General features: G+C 49.9%; 1 protein-coding gene across 7 annotated transcripts in view; it reads right to left on the reverse strand.

Moving 5' to 3' along the window:
- Positions 1-967: 967 nt before the first annotated feature.
- MUC4 (mucin 4, cell surface associated) overlaps positions 968-21,284 on the reverse strand; it is a 52,858-nt gene continuing 32,541 nt past the window's right edge. For 4 of the 7 annotated variants that reach the window (XM_070406448.1, XM_070406444.1, XM_070406447.1 and 1 more), the window contains 18 exons: positions 19,635-19,723; positions 17,238-17,414; positions 16,931-17,056; positions 15,731-15,850; positions 15,129-15,337; positions 14,561-14,630; positions 13,975-14,142; positions 13,303-13,404; positions 12,695-12,928; positions 11,525-11,665; positions 9,160-9,341; positions 7,798-7,957; positions 6,758-6,937; positions 6,271-6,344; positions 5,064-5,128; positions 4,749-4,978; positions 2,921-3,083; positions 968-1,671 (listed from right to left, as the gene is read on the reverse strand). In XM_070406448.1, the coding sequence (XP_070262549.1) occupies positions 1,479-1,671; positions 2,921-3,083; positions 4,749-4,978; positions 5,064-5,128; positions 6,271-6,344; positions 6,758-6,937; positions 7,798-7,957; positions 9,160-9,341; positions 11,525-11,665; positions 12,695-12,928; positions 13,303-13,404; positions 13,975-14,142; positions 14,561-14,630; positions 15,129-15,337; positions 15,731-15,850; positions 16,931-17,056; positions 17,238-17,414; positions 19,635-19,723 (2,683 nt within the window). In that variant the 3' untranslated portion in view covers positions 968-1,478. The remainder of the gene's footprint in view (positions 1,672-2,920; positions 3,084-4,748; positions 4,979-5,063; positions 5,129-6,270; positions 6,345-6,757; positions 6,938-7,797; positions 7,958-9,159; positions 9,342-11,524; positions 11,666-12,694; positions 12,929-13,302; positions 13,405-13,974; positions 14,143-14,560; positions 14,631-15,128; positions 15,338-15,730; positions 15,851-16,930; positions 17,057-17,237; positions 17,415-19,634; positions 19,724-21,284) is intronic. The other 3 variants (XM_070406445.1, XM_070406446.1, XM_070406449.1) reach the window with 3 other exon arrangements.

Consider the following 21,284-nt stretch of genomic DNA (forward strand, 5'->3'; position numbering starts at 1 on the left):
TGGAAGAGAGAGGGAAAGACAGAGAGAAATATTGATGTGAGAGAAACACATTGATTAGTTGCCTCCTGCATGAGCCTGGTCCAGGGCCTTGGCCGGGGAGGAGCCTGCAACCAAGGTACGTGCCCTTGACTGGAATCAAACCCAGGACCCTCTGTCTGCAGGCCAATGCTCTATCCACTGAGCAAAACTGGCTAGGGCTGTGCTTAATTTTTGATAAATGAACACTGGAATGAAATGAATATGGCTTTATATGGATACACGATTACATTTGGGGGTATTTTGGGGTATCTGAGTATACATATGAGAGGGGCTTCACCTGCTGGGAGATGTTTCTCTATGTAAAGCAGACAGTTAGAGGAATCTCTGCTCAGATGAAAGTTCATGTTTCCACGGGAACTTCCTCCAACACCACTACTCACGCACTTACAAGAGTGAGCCTGAGCCCCAGGTTTGTATCATGTGACCTCCTTTCCTACCCTGTGGCCACACTTGATTGAATCAGAGATGGACAACTGGACCAATCAGATTATCTTTTTAGGGATTTGGCATTTAGGACCAAGAAGCCGTTACCCAGTTTCTGCATAGAGCTGGAATTGAGGTGCCCAGGACACAGGAGTTGTGGACCAGTTGCGGGAGCTGTTACAGGAGAGAGGTGCAAAGTTCTGCCTGCTAAGAGAGAAGGATAAGGTGGAAACTGATCTGGTTGCTGGGAACAAGTAGAAAGAATGGGGCTGAAGGACGGTAGGCTGGAGGAGCTCAGGAGACACTGCCTGGGGCCCAGGAAAGGACAGAGAACATGTGGGAGGTATCGGTACCCTTCTCCTAAGAGGGCCAGGCCTTGGCTTATGTTGGGGTGAGGGGAAGAAAGTGATGTGGAGGCAGAAGCAAGGATTCATGTCTGAGCTGGAGCAACTGAGCTTCCCAACATGGAGCACTGAGGGCTGAAACAGGGCTGTGGCTAATGCACCTCTGCTCCTCCACCCCGTGCCTAGCCCTTTAGCCAACAGAGAAAAATAACAAATGGAACCCATGGCTCTGCAAACACAAAAAGTCAGAGAGATTTTATCTAAATAGACTTTAATTAGAAGTAAACTGGAGAGTTTTACATACAAATGCATTTTGGTTTTTAAGTTAGAACCATCACCCCATTATTAAATCTGGTGTGTGTGTACGTGTGTATGTGTGTGTGTGTGTGTACATGCGGGTGTCCTCCTCGTGGGTGTGTCTGTGTGAGAATCCATCCCTTTATGTAGTAGGTCTTTATGGTCTCTTCCAGTCCACCTCTATGTAAACTGATAAGTTGTACTCTTATCTTTATCATTATTCATTCCTGTTAGTCATTCTCCAGGAAGAATCCCGAGTCACCGTCAGTTATCTTCCTTTTCCTAATCTCCCCAAAGGCGCCAGGACGGAAGTGGGTGTGTCTGGGGTGGGTCTTGAGGTATCTTAGGCCACAGCCCCCGCCTTGGGTGGAGGCTTCAGCTTTCGGAGTCCAGGGGGTAGGAGAATCGGGTCTTGGTGTACCAGAAGCGATGGACCGCAAATACCATGGCCCCGAGCAGCAAGAGGGCGCCCAGGGCCCCAAAGAGAATCCCGAAGAAAGCGCCAAGTTTCATGCTCAGATGCTCACAGTGCTCGCCCCAGGACGTGTAGATGGAGAAGGACATACAGCTGGGAACAAAGAGAGGGGACACGTCAATAGAGGGGAGGAGGGGGGTGGGAGTGGGGGTGGGGGAAGCGGGGGCCGGCGCTCAGCCTCTCCATCCCCTCTTGAGGCGGGGCCAGAGGAGGTTTTCCACAACAGGTAGGGCTTCCCTTTAGGGAAAGAGGCCGAGTCAGCCCTGAGCTGATGCTGGAGAGAGGCCACCGGGCGAACGAAACCACGTGGTGTGAGAGGTCAGCTTCACCTGAGCAGGGTGGGGGGAGGGGGGAGTTGGGGATGGGAAAGGCGGGCCAGCGGCAGGTGAGCCTGCGATGTCACAGCCCAACCCCTGCCCCATAGTTGGGTCCCGCTCTCTGGCTCCACCACCTCGCCCTTGGCCCTGGGAAGGGAGGGCTAGGCGGGTCTGGAATTGCATTGGGGGAGGAGGGTAGAGGGCCCAGCGGTTCTCAACCTGTGGGTCGCGACCCCTTTGGCGGTCGAACGACCCTTTCACAGTGGTCTCCTAAGACCATCCTGCATATCAGATATTTACATTAAGATTCCTAACAGTAGCAACATTACAGTTATGAAGTAGGAACGAAAATAATGTTATGGTTGGGTCACAACATGAGGAACTGTATTTAAAGGGCCAGAAGGTTGAGAACCACTGGTAGACGGAAGGCCCTGCTGTGACAAGAGGGCCTGAAGGGCGTGCCCTTCTCCTCCTTGGCAGGCATGCAGACTTAGTGCATCCCCCTCCCGGGGGCCCTTCAGACTGTTGATGAACCAAGGGGACCTAAGGTGCCAGTTTGAGAGGGCCTCCCTGCCTGGTACTCTTAAGAAAGGGCAAAGCCCAGCCTAGACTCAAGACAAAGGGTTCCTTTTCCCCCACAATGACACAGCAGGGTGTCCACCCAAGAAGCAAAAGCAGGTGTAAGAGTTTGACTTTGGAACCCATATCCTACTACTTAACATACTGGGTACCTTGGGCAGGGTCCTTATCATCTCTGAGCTGCAGTTTTCTCATCTTTAAAAAAGTACCTACCTAGTAGCTCCTTTGAGGTAATATGGCACCTTTATTCTCCACACGGAGGGGGCACTCACACGTTTTATTTTCCATTATCCATTTTTTCTCTGATCCCTGTTCTCTCAATTACACAGGGAGCCATTGCTAATTTGCAGACATTCATCTGGACCCTATTGCAGTGTCTTTTCCCAGCTTGGATTTCCCAGCACTGCCTTCTCTGCCTCCCGCCCCCTGGCCCCTGTCCCACTCACCTGCAGCGGGGCCCATCCGGCAGGTGCTGACACTGGCCTCCGTGCTCACAGTAGCCCTCACTGCAAGGGGACACGCAAGTGAAGCCGCCCTGCGGGCTGTAGGCCAGTTTGTAGCCCTTGTAGCCATTGCATTTTAAGTGAGTCTGCAGCGTGCTCACATTCGCTGTCAGGTAGGAGACAGATGAACAGCAAGAACAATTGATTAACACCAGATCTATTCCTTTTCGATCAAGGATTCAATTTTAGGCATTTATCCTTAGAAATAATGGGAAGAGTGTGCAAATACATATGTTCATGGAAGTCCAGAGCAGCATGTTTTAAATAGTAATACTGTTTAACAGAAATTTTATTAAGTAAGAAATATTGTGCAACCAGTAAGCACCATGGTATGGAAAATGCATTGGTTAAGAGAATGTGCTTTGAAATCAGCCAGACCTGTGTTGAAATTCAAACTCTACTACTAACTAGTTGTGTGATTTGGGGAAATTTCTTAATTCTTTCAGCCTCAGTTTTCTTATCTTTAAAAGAAATTGATAATAGCACCAACCTTGCGATGAAGTTTAAATGAGATAATATATATGAGTATTCAGTATAGCGTCTGACACAGTAAGCACTAAATTAATGGTCACTATTAGTATAACATTCTATTTAAAATATATTATAGCACACTATATTAAAATATATTACAAAATAATAGATAAAATGGGACTATGCACACAATATATAAGGTAATGTGTTCACAATTGTTTAATAAGGTGATCAAACATTAGGTATAATTTAATCCCTTTATTGTAAAAAAAAAAAATTTGATACGTGCAAAGGTGCCTATGCATAAAAGAAAAATCAGAAGGATGTGTGCAAAATGGATTTGTCTCTGGAGATTGGAATTACAGGTGATTTTTTCCTCTTCTTTTTGTTAATGTTTGTTTCCTAAAGTTTATACAATAAACATATTGTACTTGTATAATAAAAACTCTGGGTTTTTAAAAATCTGTGTTTTGTTTTTAAACAGAAGGCATGGTCTGGTCTAGGGCACTTGTTCCCTTATCTCTACCCCTACACCCCTACCACACATACACATAGTAGGTGGAGGATTTCACACTGGTTGCCCCCAGGAGGGAAGAGGGTTAGCCTGCATTCTAGAAGAAGCTCTTGCTTGGTTCTGGACCCAAGTAGCACAACAGCTTCTAATGGGCTTGGCATGGTCACTGCCCTGTTCTCTGTCTCACTCCCCAAATAGGGTGGGCTACTCCTTTCCTTCTCTGACAGGCTCGTCAACCTATCTCATTCCCGTTCCAGGATAGTCAGGGGCTGTCAGAGCTGAAGGGGACCTCAGAAATCCCATCTCATTTTCTAGATGAAGGTGTTGAGGCCTGGGCTGGAAATGGCTTTTGCAAAGGACCACACCCTTTTGGGGAGAGGATATCTCTGCCCCTGCGCTGGGTCTTCAGCCTTTAACGTAATGTCCTCCAGCTGGAGGGCAAAGGCAAAGGATGTCTGTGTTTATGTATATCAGGACCGATGGTATTTTAACAAAATCACTAACAATTTTATGAAAAGAAAGTAAACTATCAGCAGCAGTGGTTAGGGAAGCAGAAGTTGGGATACTTGTTCTATGAAACTGAACAATGGACTTATCATGTTGGATCTGTTCTTGGATCTAGAAAGCTGGTAGGTAAAACGTTTATAATTTCCCTCAGAAATTATAAACAAAAATACTTTTTTTTTTTCACCATGGGTTTGTGAGGGCTAAATTTCTGGACCAGGCTCCCTCAGTTTACCTCCTCCCTCAGCTCTCCCTGGGACTGTCCCCAAGATAGTGACTCACAAGCCTTCAAACTGCGCAGGTCTCTCCTGGAGATAGGGTGGAAGACCACGTCATTCCTGGGCTCCTCACTTTTCTTCCATCTCCTCTGCGGAGCCTGCAGTAAAAATGCCTCCACCACTGCGTCCAGCAGCTGGGTGTTCAGGAAGTGGATGACAGGACCCCGAGGGCGGTACTGAAACTCCGAGATGACCAGCCATTGTTGCAGGGAGCTGCTTGCTGCTGGAGGGCTGCTATGGGGGAGGAGCAGAGTGAGGGGCTGAGGGGTGAGGGGTAAGAGGGAGGATTTGGGGACCAGGCAGGAACAATCCCACTTACATTTTTTGCACTCTGCTATTCCTGAGAAAGGCCCGTACATCCAGGTTCTCCAGCCTGTAGGCCACCTAGAGCAGATGGTTGCAGGTAATTGGGGTAGGGGTGAGACCCAGTCCAGAGAGGAGACCCTTCCACTTTAATGCATTTATTCATCCCTGTCTGTTACCATCTTAGAATGTGAGCCCCGGGACCCCATCTCATCCATTTCTCCATCCCCACACCCCAGCCTAGCCCCATGACTGGCATGAGTCCCTGCTTAATAAAATTTTGTTGGTGAGTGAAGGACTTTACATATCTCCCTCCAACCCCAGCCTCCTATTACAAGGGGAGAACCTGAAATGAATGGCCCCCACTTTGCCTCTGATTCCTGACGAACCCACTCATTCTCTCCCCACATGTATACTGAATATGGATTATGTTTAGGCAGACCTAGAGGATGTCAACATGATTCAGGAACCGTCCATATTCAAAGGTCCGTAGTCTGGTGTAGTAGACAAATGCCCACAGATTTTACCAGAGTGTAGGGTGCTATGGTGGTAGTGGTAGTAGTAATAATAGTAATTATTATTCTAATTTTTGAATATGTGTTTCAGGTACCATGTTAAGTACTTCACATACATTATTATTTAGACCTTGACACAACCCATTGACATAGGTATGATTATCACTTCTATTTTTATAGACCAGACATCAAATAATTTGTCTAATTATTATACCTGGTCTAATGGGTGGTAGAGCCTGGACTTGAACCCAGGTATGTAGGATTCTAGAGCCTCCATAACTCAACCACTGTGTAACTTTGCTTGTGACTGAGGAATGGAAAGGGGATGGGACCCAAAAAGAGGGAACCCCCAGGTCCCTGTGGGAATTCAGAGAAGGCTTCCTGGCAGTGAAAGACAGTCTTGTGTTTCTTCCATATAATACCCAAGTGCAGGTCTCGAAAGACTCTCAGAAGGAGAGGCAGGGGTGACTCAGCCACCCTAGACTCTGTTCATGTCAACTTGGTCATTTCAACCCCCTCGGAGGGCTCTGTCCTGCGGCTTCCTACCTTCCTCACCCCGGGCCTTTTCTGAGGCAGATGGCTCCCGTCTCCCCTGGCAACTGAATCTAGATGGATGATGAGGATGCAGAATGCACAAGTAATGGCTAAGGCCCTGGCCTGAACCTGCCAGGATCCTCCTTCCCACTCAGAGCCACCTGAAGTACTAACCGAAGCGTTGACCTCTGCTTCAGTGGCCTTTTCTTCTTCACTCAGAATGAGCTGGATGGTTCTTAAAGGGAACTCTGGAGATGGGAGAAGCAGATTTATATTCACTTCCTGGGTTTACCCAGATTTACCCACTGAGACCATTGGGCCAGTCTAGGGAGACTGCCCGATTCTACAGGGATAGATCAGGAGAAGTGGCTGAGTCTGCTGACCCTCACTCTAGAGCTCATTTGACTATGATCAGGGATTCCGTGACTCTCTTCTAACTGAGCCATAAGGCCACCTTTAGTCTTTTATCATAAGACCACTCAAGCCCGTTTTTCATGCTGCCCCCACCAGCTCCCATAGCCTACAACTTACCACCACCCAAAAGAAATATGAAGTTCTGTCCTGTGAGTTTAAGAAACTTTTCCCTGGCCCCCAGAGGTCCCCTTCTTCCCCCAAGAGAGAGAAGAATGGTGGTGAGGGTGGTGGGGGCATCTGGTGAGACCTGGATCAATAGTTGGAGCGAAGTTATTCCCAGCCAGGAAGCAACGGTTGTCTGTGAAGGCTGGGGGGCAAGTGCAGGTGGGCTGGCAGTCCAGAGTCTGGGAGATGTAGCAGTGGCCCTGGTTGTAGCAGTAATTCACAGGGCAGGACTGGTTCTGACAGTGTTCAGAGTCCTCCAGACCTGCGAGAGAGCAGAGGTCAGCAACACCAGGCCCGACAGCAGTGGGGAGCCCCCAGCCCATGGAGAGCTGTTTCCAGGACAGTCTGGTTGCTTTCCCCCAAAGCCCTCTCAATCCTTGTTCTGCTCGTGGGCCACTTTGAGCCCCAAACTATCCTCCCTTTTCCAGGCACTTCTCTACTGGAAAACCCTTTCCCTCTACCAGGTAGATATTTGTCCACTTCTGCTGAGGGAAGAGGTGTTTATCAGTCTTTCCACATCAGGAAAGGACCCAGAAGGCTTTCCTCACTTCTATCCCCTTTTCTGCCTTTATAAGGCTGCGGTTCTACACACTCTGGCCTTTGCTCGGATTTCATTTGAGCTTAGTAAAGGCCTCACTGTGATTTCTTTCCCTCATCATGACCCCAATCACTTAGGAGTTAAGGAACAGATAGTGGCAGCAGGACTAAAAGGGAAAATGAGGCACACTTGCCACCAGATGCCCATGACATCCCCTCCAAATGTCCTGACGGGGCATGTGGAGACTTACATCTCTGAAAGCCCCAGCTTGCCTTTGGTTCCCTGTCTCTGCTAGAAGTCCCCTCTCTTCTCCAGGCCACGTTCAATCTTTTGCCCTGGGTTTTCCCAATCAGTGTCTCAGACCTGTTGTGCCCTGGCCTCTCCCCCATGACTATATAATTTCTTCTCCTTCAGCCTCACTCCCTACCATGAAAACCTTACCTCTTTACTGCACCCACTATGTTGAGCATTCTAAATACTTGCTAGAAAAGGGAGACAAATGGTTTGCGAATGGCTGTCCTAGACCCCCTAGGCATCACCTGCCTCCAGAACCTTTTCCTACCTGGGCCCTGTTCCCAGCTTACCTGTACAGTGACGCCCATCCCCAGTTAGGTTCGGGGGGCAAGGATCACAGCCCTGCCCAGGAATACACTTCACATTTGGGAAGCACTGCTCGTCACAGGGGTCCTTGGAACGCTCACAGTACTGGCCGAAGGTGGTGTTGTCACACTTGCAGCTGGCCACCTGGAATGGGTTGCTGATCACTGGGCAGCCAGGAGGCTGAACCATTAAGGGCATTTAGGTGTTTCAGTACTGACCCCTCCAGTCTGCGAACCCATAGGACCTGAGACCTTGTCTTATTTCTGCCAGTATTTATTGAGCACCTTTTTGACCAGGCCCTGGGCCTGCAGGGTCCCGCCCAGAGGCACATGGTCTCTAGCTCACTCGCCTCCCTGGGCCCTTCTTTCCACCACCCCTCTGTGTACCTGGCTTCTACTCCAGATGCTCTGCCTCTTCCTTCTTACACCATGTCTCTTTGCCCGAAATCCTTTTTTGAGTAAGACAGAGCTAAATAAATATTCTACTATCCCTCGAAAATGGGACCCCCTGAAAGCTGCAGTTTCCTGCTCATCGTCCCCTTGTTGACTCCCAAAGCAAGAAGACAGAGCCTCACTGCTCAGCACCATGAGAACACGGTAAGCAGAACAACGGCACAGGGAAGGCCGAGGGTCGGGAACCTCATCAAGCTCCCTGGTCTCTCTTTTCTGACCCATCTTCTGAGAGGACCCTGGAAATCTCCCTGAAATGCAACTCTCCAACACTTTTACTTCTAAGACTGGGAATTCTGGGATCTCTAGAATAATATATTGACTTGAACCTCTGTTTTCCCACCCTCTGTTTTCCCCCTTTTCCAGGCCCTGGACTCCCCCACCTCTCTTCCCAGCACCATGGTGATGAGACCCCAGAGGGAAATGGCTGTGCGGGACATTAAGCCACCGTAGTAAAGGCTGCCTGTGTCTGAGCAAGGCACAGAGCCCAGAGCACTTCCTGGGTCTGAAGAGGGGCGAGTATGGAACTTGGGATCAGTGTAGACTCATATTCAGGGACCACACTTTCCCACCCCACATCTCAGTGCCTAGTTTCAGAAACATGGAGCTGGGGACCAGGGGGGACACTAGGAAAGTCTGAGCTGGAAGTTCCCTGCCAGCCTGGCAGAATGGAAGCCGGGAGATAAAAATTCAATTGAGCTATAAGCAGTAAAGAAAGTTCTATTTCTCACACGAATAAGTTTGTGGCCTGAGATGGTATCTGCTCTACTCACCTACCTCAGTTCCACCCGCCTCCCAACACACATGACCACAGAGGGGCTTTGATATCTTTTCAAATTCCACTTCCTTTCCCCTCCAAAATGGAAACCTCCTTCTCACCCTCCTCCCAGCACTCACCTCCAGGGAGGAATTGCCCACCCAGCTGGTCTTGTTGTATAAACACTGTTCCTCTCCCTTGCAAGCACAGACCACGGTCTTTGGCTGGAGTAGAGATGATAAGTTGTCCTTGACATTTCTTGCTAGAATCTCCAGAGTGAATGGTTCCAGCGAGTTTGGTGTCCAGAGCAGTGTCCCATTCTCTGCGCCAAGGAAGATGAGGTCATTGAGAGGTGGAAGCCTTGATTTCTCTGCCATCTGACACGTCTTGGCATTTAACACCCTAAGAGCTAAGGCTGGAATCTTCCATCTCCCTCAGACCACCCCTCAAACCTCACCAGGCATTTCCTCAGGTGAGGCTGGTTTCCTGGGGTGGTTACGCTCCAAGCTGGAGCCCAACTAGCTGAGTGTAGGAAGGAACTCCAAAGAGGGGAAGGCAGTTGATCCAGAAGAAACCCCCCAAAGAGCAACCTGCCTGGGCCTGCACCAGGACGGGACATCCAGGGGGTACGGAGGGTGAAGGCCAGATCCTCCCGACACATCCCCGCACTACACTGCAGGTCATACTGGCCTCACCTTCACAGCAGCCCCATCCCTTGCCCTGATTTCTTGCCCACCCTCTCACTTCCTGGACCTTTGGCCAGCCACCCCTTCAGACACTAGAATGCAGTGAAACAGTGCTATATATTATAGGACTCCTCCTATCAAACTAGTCTTATGTTACTGAAGAAAATATGAAAATCTCCTTAAAACAGCAGGTTAAGAGGAGCTGATAGTAGGAGGAGAAAAGAGTAACTTCCAGGCCATCACTCTTTAGGAGAAGAGTCCAATGGAGGAGAAGTCTCCTGATGCCATTGTCTAGCCCCTGGCAGGATGCCACATGGAGCAAAGGGTACAGACAAAGCAGTCCCTCCTGATGCACAGAGAAAGAAAATTAGGCAGAGAGGTGCTCAGAGCTCAGAATAAGGTTCCCGGAGGCCTTGGTTTGGCAAAGAGCAGTCACCAGCATATCACTGCTGGCAACAGAAGGCAATCTGCATCCTGTAGGCTTTGGCTCTTTGACCCAGACCACGTTGCAGGCCTAGGGGACTCCATAGCATCACTGAAAAAAAGCGATGAAGCTTTGCTTTGTCCCAGCTCAGAACAGCAGACAAGGAGAGACAATATTAGATAAACGTGGTTGACAAACATAAAAATAGTGACAAATGTTCCAAACAAAGGTATTTGTGTTTCTTTAAATCTTGTTCCACGTTATGTCCTTTTAAAAAGTAGATATGAAAATATTTTAAATTAGCATTTCTTTGTTATGCTTTATTCTAATAATTCAGTGGTTACACAAAGATGGTTAAAGGTGATTATATATTGCTAGAGACCCGGTGCACAAAATTTGTGCATGGGGAGGGGGGTCCCTCAGCCCAGCCTGCACCCTCTTCAATCTGGGGGATGTCCAACTGCCAGTTTAGGCCCGATCCCTGCAGACAGATATCCCTCTCACAATCTGGGACTGCTGGCTCCTAACGGCTCACCTGCCTGCCTGCCTGATCGTCCCTAACTGCCTCTGCCTGCTGGCCTGATAGCCCCTAACTGCCCTCTCCTGCCAGCCTAATCACTCTTAACTTCCCTCTCTTGCTGGCCTGATCACCCCTAACTGCTCTTCCCTGATGGCCTGATAGCCCCTAACTGCCCTCCCTTGCCAGCCTAATTGCCCCTAACTTCCCTCCCTTGCTGGCCTGATCACTCCTAACTGCTCTCCCCTGCTGGCCTGATCACTCCTAACTGCCTTTCCCTGCTGACCTGATCGCCCCTAACCACTTCTGCCTTGGCCCCCACCACAGTGGCTTTGTCCAGAAGGACGTCCAGTCTAATTAGCATATCAACCTTTTATTAGTATAGATTAGATTGAGATGAAATGATCTTTGAATCAGTTGTACATGCCCAGAGCCAGTCTAGCTCAGCCGTGGGCAAACTACGGCCCGCAGGCCGGATCTGGCCCGTTTGAAATGAATAAAACTAAAAAAAAAAAAAAAAAAAAAGGCCGTACCCTTCTATGTAATGATGTTTACTTTGAATTTATATTAGTTCACACAAACACTCCATCCATGCTTTTGTTCCGGCCCTCCGGTCCAATTTAAGAACTCATTGTGGCCCTCGAGTCAAAAAGTTTGCCCACCCCTGGTCTAGCTAGCTGGCCAAATCTCCATAAGCCCATCACTATTCACCATGGGGGTGAGCACCTGTTTGAATTATAGGGATTATGCCTAAGAAATGTTGGTCTTGGATATTCCAATAGAAAAGTGACATGAAGTTGCAAAGGGTATAATAATGAAAAATTACCCAAACCTTGTCTCTGAACTCATCCCCCATGTCCCCAGCCAAACATTCTTACCGAAAAGCTTGAAGTCCTTAGTGTAGCTGTTTCTGAGAGTGAATGTGACGTCCTTAGAGCTGCCTTTGTATTGAATCACCCTGGTCTCCCCCTTGTAGGCTTTCACCATTTGGGGACCATCAATAGAAGGTGGGTACCGATCTGGAACACAAAGAGGGGATTTGGAGCCCGAGCCAGGACACTCTCTTGCCTGTGGGCCTCCTCTCTCTCCAGTCTCCTGGCTTGTGTGAGGCATTCACAGGACTGTGACCCACCTCTGGAAGTATCTGCTCTCGGACCTATGCAGAGCAGGTTGGGATTGTACTGCCCACCTGGCCAAATCTTTATTCTCTTTGTCTTTTCCCCAAATGAGATTCATTTCAAGTTCTTTCCTGCTATGCTGAGCTTGGTACGAAGTGAATCCAAAAACAGATTGTTAGACCGTCACAGAGTTTTAACTTTGGAAGAGGACTGAAAACCATGAGGGTAATCTAAGTGGGCATTGCATTTTTCAGGAAATAGGGAGTTAAACCTTTTTATTGGAGACTTGCTATTTCCATTTCATTTTTCTTCATTCATTCATTCAATCAGTCATTTAAGTATTTATTGAGCACCTACTATATGGCTGGCACTATTCTAGGTAGTGAGGACATAGCAGTGAACAAAGAATACAAAAGTTACCAATGAAAATTAGAAAATATGTTTGATAGTTATAAATGCTAAGGAGAAAAAAATAAAGCAGGGAAAGTGAGTAGGGAGTGTGGGTGAATGTGAGATTTTAGACAGGCTAGCCAAGAAAGGTGGCATTTAATTAGAGACTTGAAGGAGGTGAGGGGCAAGCCTATGGCTGTCTAGGGGAAGGGTACTCCAGGCAAAGAGAACAGCCTGTGTGGAGTCTCAGAGTTGAGAGTGAGCCTGGCATGTTTGAAGGACACAAAAAAGCCAGTTGGGCTGGAGTGGAGGGAGCAAAGTGAGAGTACTAGGAGATTTCAAGAGGCAAATTGGATAAGACTTTGAAGGTCATCATAAGAACAGCGTGGGCTGGGGAATCATGGGAGGGTTTGAGCAGTGGAATAACATGAGTCAAAGAACCTGGTAAATTTAATTTGTAGCTTAAAGGGGTGTTATGGAAGGGGACTCATCATCTGCCCCCAACTCTGAAAATGCAGCCCTGGGCCTCCTGCCACTTACGGAGGGTGTTGTTCATCAGCTGGTATCTTCTAAAGAGCATGCTAGTGTCCAGTCCAGTCTTCGTGTTTCCTGTGGCCAGGGTGTCATAGATGCATTGTTTATCTCTATTACACTTGGAAGTTGAATTTTTATCCAAGGAGTTGTTTTTCCACAGTTGGGAAAAGAAGACGGGGGTGAAGTTGAAAGGCAGATCGTCATCCCTCTTGCCAAGGAGGCTTGTTCCGTTGATTTCCCCTATAACACAGGAGGTTCGATGGTGATGGTACCAGGGGTGGGACTCCAGCTAAGTTTCTGCAGTATCCACCCCTTACTCTCACTTTATATGGCTTGAGGTAGGTGGGATACAAAAGGCCAGGTTGATTTCTGGCTTCTGAATATGAAAATCCCTGCGCTAGTGACTGAGGGCCACCTCCTTCCCTCATCTTCTCTTCCAGGTAGAGAGACATGGGTGGGAGTGGGATGGAGGAAACAAGTCTGGGGTGGCACCAGAATCCTCCTAAATTTTCCACCCCTCCCTCACAAAGGACAGAGGCCTGGTTCCCACAGGCCTGAGGGAGACATCCCAGCCCTGCCCCATCTACCCCCAGCACTCTGAAGTCCAGACTCACAGGTCATTCCATAGTGAAAAAGCATCTCTTCATTGCTCTTTTGGGGAATGGTGGTGCCATTGGGCATCTTGAAGTCATCTTCTGGATTATTGTTCCAGACCCCTGAGGGACAGAGTAGGAGGTTGGCCACCCTGCGACTGTGGTTCTCCCCATTCCCTGGGAAGCATCTAACGGGGCACACTCAAGATGTGAGGAGGAGCAGGGGGCCCAGGAAGCCTCTCTCTGTTGCATCTGTTCTTGGTTCAGGCCTCCAGGAGGAGGGTAGAGGATGGACCATAACCTCAGAGCCCACCTTTCTGCTTCAGGGAGGGAGGAGGAGAGGAAGAGGAGGGAATGGAGGCAATGGAGGGAGAGGTGGGAAAGTGTGAGGTGTGGGAGGAGAAGGTGGCTGCTGACCCCACCCTCCTCAGAGTCCATCCTGGATGCTCCCTTGGCTGCTCTGGAAGTGGAGCTTTAGGAAGATAGGAAGTGAGACTCAAAGGTAGCTGAAGAGGTCCCTGTCCTTCCCTGCGACTCTGTGGCCCCAGGGTTCTGTTCCACGGAGGCTGAGAAAGGGAAATGCAGCCTGAGATGTCCATAGGCCAATGGGCAGGGAACCACCTGGGGTGGGGATAGGATCTGAGCTCCTGTTGTGGCCACTGCCTCAGAGTCAGGGTCCTGCCTGTTTCTTACCCAGGAGGCCCTCTGTGCGGTCTCGGTACTCCTCTGGGAGGCTGCAGGAGGCGTGGAGGATGTTGGAGAGAGCTGTCACTGAGACGATCACTGTGCCATCTAAGCTGGCTGTCACCAGGGAGCCATTGCGGGTCATTACGACTCCAGTGGTGTTGAAGATTTCCTGGTCTAGAATGTTGGGAGACAGATGAGGAAGAAACCAGCGTTGGTCCCTGCAGGCCCAAGCCTTGGCAGTAATGAGTGTTCAAGAAACAGAGGGACACTGGAAGCAGCTCTGGGATGTTCTGCAGGTGTCTTCTCCAGTGGCCCCAAAACCAAACTCACAGGCTACCTCTCAAGGCCACACCACCCACTTCTACCTGGGACTGAAGACAGAGGCTGCCATAGGAAGGCTGTTACAGCCCTGGAGGGAGGAGGGAATGTTTAATGCCCGGCTCCTGGGTGAAGGAGCTGCTCAGCACAGCTGCTGAAGGGACAGCAGGAGTGGCCACCACTCTCCTCTGCCCCAGCGCTGCCGCCTCCACACCCCACCACACTGCTCCCAATCGCAGGGCACCCTCTGAACCTTCATGGCTTCCCAGCCTACCTTTAAATGTCACAGTCTCGTTATTGAGCCGCACGTGGATTGTGTCATTGGGCTCAAGGAGCCACTGAACCTGGAAGGAAATTGGAGGAGGGCTAAGGCTGACCTACAGGTGGGCCCGGAGGCCAAGAAAGGAGGCTGCAAAGAGCTTAGAACCTGAGCCCTGGACAAAGATGAAGTTGATGGAGAGTGTGACAGTGAGGTTTTTCTACCTAACACCTATGGAGTGCTTAGCATGGGCCAGGCTCAGAGCTAGGCACATTTCTTAGGTGACCTCATTACAATCTCACATTAGCCCTGTCGGGTAGGTAATACTGTTATCGCCATTTTCCTGTAAGAAAACGAAGGCACTGGAAGTTTAGTCATCTCTTCCACCTAACTTCTGGAGCCTGGATCCTAATCTTGTGTCTCCAGGTTTGACTCCCAAACTACACCAGCAGGAGGGTTCTTCCCTCCTTCCTGCCCCCTTCCCTTCTTCTCATTCTCCTCCTGGACATCAATTTCCAGCTGAAGGTCCCTGAGGGCTCTCTGTGAGGGGAGCAAGGATGTCTAGAGGCCCTGCCTCACTCACTGTAATGGGGTCCAAGCTGCTGGAGTTGTACTGAGCGGCAAACGCAATGAAGTTGGTGGCCTGGGCAGAGCCGGTCTGGGCAGTGCGGCCCTGCAGCAGGAAGGATGAGTTTCCGTCTCTGGCCCTGACCAGCAGGAAGTCCCCTAGCCCATTGAAGGTGTAAGTGGCATCATCTAAGGTGGTGATGTGGGGGTCCCCGAACATCCAGGCTGGAAAAGGGAGATACCACATTGGCATGGCAGAGGAGGGAAAGGTGTGAGATTCCCCATCGCCCACAGGTGGGCATTTACCCAGGTAGACACAAGCCTGGGAGTTGTTCATGGCTTGTAGAATCTTCCCTGGAAATCCTCTTGCATTTTGTGCCCCCACCACACCCATGTCTGCTCATTATCTCCCATCCCCCAGTCCTACCCCTTTCCCAATACCATGTACAAAGCTCCTCTGTTTGCCATGCACCGAATGCCAGAACCATCTCCACCTTCCCTTATGGCCACCGTCCCGCCCAGAAATCTAGTGCTGCCCTTGTCCAGGCCCTAAGAGGCTGCCCCACCCCCAGATCCTTTGCTTTGGGTCTGCTCCAGGGCAGGCCCCAGCAGCCTCACCAGGCCTTGGGGGCCGGTACCCAGCACAGCTGATGCGGGGCCGCCTTTGTTGGTACAGGGCGCAGAAGGAGGGCTGGTCGTTCCAGCGGCAGCACCAGTCCTGTGGCTCCAGTTCTTGCTCTGTAGAGAAGAGCAGTGCTTTGAGGGGTGTGTGTGGGGAGTGGGACATGGAAAACCTGCAGAACCCAGCTGGAAGGTTCGTGGGGCAGGATGATATGTGTGGCAAGGCCATGGTTTGGGAATCAGGCATACCTCAGTTCAGATCCCACCCTGCCCAATGACCTTAAGCCAGGGACTCGTTGTTGTCTTCCTTGCAAGCTTATTGCAGCTGGGCTGCCAGGTGGGCCAGTACAAGGTCAAATATAAAGAACCTCCTTTCTTTTTTTATTTTCTTTTCCTTTTTCTTAAAAATATATGTTTTTTGATTTCAGAGAGGAAGGAAGAGGGAGAGAGAGATAGAAACATCCATGAAGAGAGAGAATCATGGATTGGCTGCCTCCTGCATGTCCCCGACTGGGGATCAAGCCCACAACCCGGGCATGTGCCCTTGACCAGAATCGAACCTGGGACCTTTCAGTTTGCAGGCCGATGCTCTATCCATTGAACCAAACTGGCTAGGGCAAGAACCTCCTTTCTTGAAAGGTGGGGTGCTGAGTCCCACTATTCTTAAAATGCTGTGGGCGGGGGGCGGGGGGCGCGCATGGCTGTTGGTCTGGGACTATGGAGGCTGCTTGGATTACAGGGAAGAAGGGGAGGACACACGTTACCTGTCTCCTCCCCCCCACACCTGAGCTCTCTAGTTCCTTTGAAGAGTGATGGAGATGACACCATGTTTTCCCCGAGACAGCCTGCTACTATGGGTTAGACTAGGGTTAGACTATGGGTAGGACCAGGGTTAGACTAGGACCTCCCCCCTTCCCTAGAAAGATGCCTCCACTCTGGGCTGGGGCTATGGAGCCAAGTGGAGATGGTCAAGAGGCACTCATAAATCCCTAAGATGTCAGCTGGAAGGGATGTTGGGAGCTGCCTAAGGTTACAAGATCAGGAAATTGAGGGCCGGAGAGGGGAAGGAACTGGAAGGGAGTGGGGACAAAAGGCTTCGATCCCACTGCTTGGCGTGGAACCCAAGGCTGGTCTCTGATGGGGAAGAGCAGAGAGCTCCAGAGGAAGGGGGGTTGAGGTCTCTGTGGACACACATACCAAGCTGCCAAGGGCTCTGCACTCTCCAGCCTTGCAGAAACTCTCCCCATGGCCCGTAGCTGCAACACACGCCTCCACGCCAGGAAGTGAAGCTGCACAGCTGCCTGCTGCCAAGGCCCCACCAGCCTGCAACAAGTCCACGCACACTCAGGCCCGATGCCTGTGGCAGGGGCAGGATTAGGGTGCGGTGTTTCTGGGGAGGGGCTGAGGATGCCTTGAAAGGGACAGGTTAGGGGGGGACTGGAGAGATGGTGGGTGGGCTTGTGGGACAATGGAGATGCCCCAAGAGACAGGAAGGAGGAGTCACCTATGTGGATAGGCTGGAATCGTAAGTCCCATAGTCCCTGCTGCCAGGAGCAAGGGCAGGAGATGTGGTTCCAGTCCCAGCTGGGCCACTGAGGTTGTCTCAACCACTGCAGGCACCTGAGACGGTAGTTGGGTCTTTCTGTCCTGTGCAGCTGATAGACCTGCAGCCCCCTGAGGCCTGGAGGAGCAAATGAAGAAGGAGTTATCTGAGGGCCTGGGGCCACGGGTTCTGCTTTACTAGTAGCTTTAGGGAACATCAAGACATTTTAACCTCTGTATGCCTCTTTCTCCCTCTGGACAGCTCTTCCATAAATGAGACCCAACTCAGATTGTCAGCAATTCCTCCCTCAAAGACCCCTTTGATGTGACATCCAAAAGCCCTCAAAGAGTGGATCTTAGTGTGAAAACTTGGGACAAGGGCTAGGACCTACACCCAACTCAGAGCCAAACCCTGGCCCCGAGGTTCAGTTCACTCTACCCTTTTGTCTGTCACTCTAAGCTCCAGCACCTTCCAATCTCCCCAAACCTCAAATCAGTTCCTCCACATGCACCCTATATCTAAGTGAATGATGCCACCACCCACTAGTCACCTACTCAGACACTTGCTTTCATCCTTGACCCCGGCTCTCCCACCAGACATGTCAGTGGCCAAAGCAGCCAGGGCAGAGGCCGATGCTCAGAGGCCAGCTGGGAAGCCACAGAGAAGTTGGCATGTGAAGCTGGGACTTGCTCCATTACCACAAGGCTGAGGAAGCATCCTCTGTGCCCAGACACCATCCTAGGAAGGTTGAAGTAAGTGGGAGTAGAGGCCCTGATGGGGGGTTTGAACTTTAAATAGGCCTTCAATTAATTGTAAGTACATACTGCCCATGAGTGAGAAGGGGGCTCCAGAGTCAAATCCTATATAATAAAAGGCTAATATGCAAATCAACCAAACGGTGGAATGACCAGTTGCTATGACATGCACTGACCACCAGGGGGCAGATGCTCAACACAGGAGCTGATCCCTGGTGGTCAGTGCACTCCCATAGGGGGAGTGCCACTCAGCCAGAAGCAGGGCTCATGGCTGGCGAGTGCAATTGTGGTGGCAGGAGCCTCTCCTGCCTCTGTGGCAGTGCTAAGGATGTCTGACTGCCGGCTTAGGCCCACTCCCTGGGGAGAGTGGGCCTAAGCCGGCAGTCAGACATCCCCCAAGGTCTCCTGGACTGTGAGAGGGTACAGGCCGGGCTGAGGGAACACCCCCCTTCCCCCCCCCCCCCCCCCCCCCCGCCCAGTGCATGAATTTCATGTACCGGGCCTCTAGTAAGATATAATAGGACATTCAATTTGACCCTGTTCCCCAACGAAATAAGTAATTGTCAAGAAAACTACAATTTGTTAAGGTTTTGAGAAGGATAATTATTATTTATGATTATCTGTGTTTCTTCTCCACAACAACCTGGTATCAAGGGAAACATATCAAATACTCTCCCTCCAAATACTATCTATCTATCTATCTATCTATCTATCTATCTATCTATCTCTTTCTATCTATTGTATTGCACCCCCTAGGTCCAAGTCGAAGCATCTTGACAGAGGATCCTAATGACTGGGCAGCATTCTCCACAAGATGGCACCCATGATTTGACTTAGCTTCTGTTTACTGAAAGTTCCTGCCACAGAACAAATAGAACTGGATTCATGCTTCACAATTTACATGACTGATTTCAAATGCTAAACTGTTCTTTGTTCTATCACATTTTGGAAAAGATCATTTCTTTCCCTTTGGGGCTCCTCAACAGTACACTGAGTCATGGAGAAGGCCCCATAGACTTCTTCCTAACACTAAAGTACCCTCCTTCTTGCCAGAGTGACAGCTCTTTGAGAGCAAACTTAGTCAGGCTTTTGCCTTTTATTTCACATTCCTCGTTCTTAACACAGTGTCCAGCATGTAGCAGGTGCTCAATAAATAATGACCAAATGAATGTCAGACCTCTGGAACTTCTCTTGGTAGGTTCCTTTAAGGGATCTCATCTGGATTCACATTCCATTTCTGGGACAGGACACTTGAAGTATTGCCCTAACTACCCATTCATATTCCTATACCCAGCCACACCCTTATTCTCACTTCCAGGATCTGGGCCCCCACTGAGAGAGCTCTTTGGTTTGGCTCATCCCAGGGAGGAGACCGAGCCCCAAGGAAGACCGCACTGCGTGAGAGCACAGAAGGTACCGACTGCTCCCTGGGCAGGGTCAAGTCCCTATTGCGTCTGTGGGAGGTCAGTTTGTGCTGGGATTTCCTTCAGGATGATGGAGATAGATGCTCGAGAGCTGCCCCTCTGGTACTGTCATGGCCCACAAAGTGGAGGACAAAAGAGGACTTAAGTCCAGCCCAAGTGTGATTAGGCGACATTTTTACCTGAGTTGGAATTCAGGAATTGGTCCGGACGATACTTCTGCCACACTGGCTGGGATGTCAGCGGGCTGTTTTCATAATACCCATCTCCACTGTGGCCAAAGGAAAGAATGGAAGGCTTCTGTCACACTCAGGGTCTTTCCCCTCAGCTGGCAAGTTATTCATCCAGCCCAGTCAGTCACTCACTCAGTCCAGTTAGTCTTTACTTATCAGTTGGTCAGCCAGCCAGCCAGAATCACTGACTCCCACCACTAAGCAGGAAAGGGGGAGAATTGGGTGGGGAGACTAATCTATTCCACATCTGACCGATAAGGGCCAGACACTGGTCATGAGGCTGGTGTGAAGACAACAGAGTCCAGGCCTCCTTCTGGTATGTTTCCCTGCAGCTAGGGATTGGTGGGGACAGTATGTCGGGATGGTTAAGAGTCAGTCTCTGAAGTTAGGCAGACAGGAATTCAGCTCCTGATTCTAGCACTTAGCAGCTTGGTAACCATGGGCAAGTTGCTTAACTTTTTTGATTCTGCTTTCACAGCCATGTAAAAGAGATTACATAGCATCTATCTCATAGCATTGTGAGGATGAAATGTAGTAAACATTTGTAAAGCTCTCAGAACTGAGTGAGGACCTGATGGGATGGGTGCACCCCAGCCCCACCCCCGTGATGGGGTTCAAAGCCCTGCTCCAGGAAGGAGAAATCCTGGACTGGTGCCTGCAGCCTCTCTGGGTGCATGTCTCAGAGCAGTGACTCCTGATGGTTCCTCCTCTGACACAGGATGGGTGACACACACAGGTGTGACACCTGGGGTGGAGGTGGGCAGGCAAACCCTGGATGGTGTGAAATTCCTTGGTAGTGAGATCATTTCAATCCTTTCTCTTTCACTGCACATTAAAAAGCAAGTGAAAGCAGTGTAATTATAGAGGCACCCTATAAGAGAACATCATTTGCAGCAATTTCCAGTAACAAATGACAAGTGACTTTCACGGTGATGACACATACCAGCACCAGGAAATACCAGGGTCGAGAACTGTTGCTCAGAGACCGAGCCACCTTCACACATAGGAACCAGTGTCACCCTCGACAGCCCCATCCCTCTGCTCTCCGTCTTTCTCAGTGACCCCCCACAAGCTGCTGGTGGCCCTGGGTGAGGGGTGAGGTCCCAGCCCAGGGGCACCAGAAGTCGGGAAGGCAGATTTCAGCCTCAGATGTCAGTTCAAATTCCTGCTTTGCCACTTCCCAGCTCTGTGACTTTGGGCAATTACTTATCTATTTGTACCTCAATTTCCTTATCTGTAAATGGGAAATAAATAGTATCTCCTTCATGGGTTTGTTGTAATAATGAAATGAAATAATGCGTATTAAGTAGTTAGTATAGTAAATATTGGCCATTATGATGATGCTATTTGAGAAGTCAAGAAAGGTCAGCTAATGTGAGTGGAAATCAGAGAAGTCAAAGTTCTGGGAATGATTACATTGCAAAGGTTCTGGGGGGAGAAAAAGAGAACGGCAATGAATAGTGATCTTTTAATGTGAATCAGCAAGAAATAGCATCTTTTAATGGGAACTGGCACTAGTGTGAGTCAGAAGCATCGGCAAGCGGGACTCAGCCTGGTCCTGGGGTGGAGGAGTGTGTGTGCAACGAAAACACTGCTCTG

The sequence above is a fragment of the Myotis yumanensis genome, unplaced genomic scaffold (genome assembly GCF_028538775.1).
Source record: "Myotis yumanensis isolate MYYU_CA2020_CCGP unplaced genomic scaffold, mMyoYum1.0.hap1 SCAF_2, whole genome shotgun sequence".
Taxonomy (NCBI): Eukaryota; Metazoa; Chordata; class Mammalia; order Chiroptera; family Vespertilionidae; genus Myotis; species Myotis yumanensis.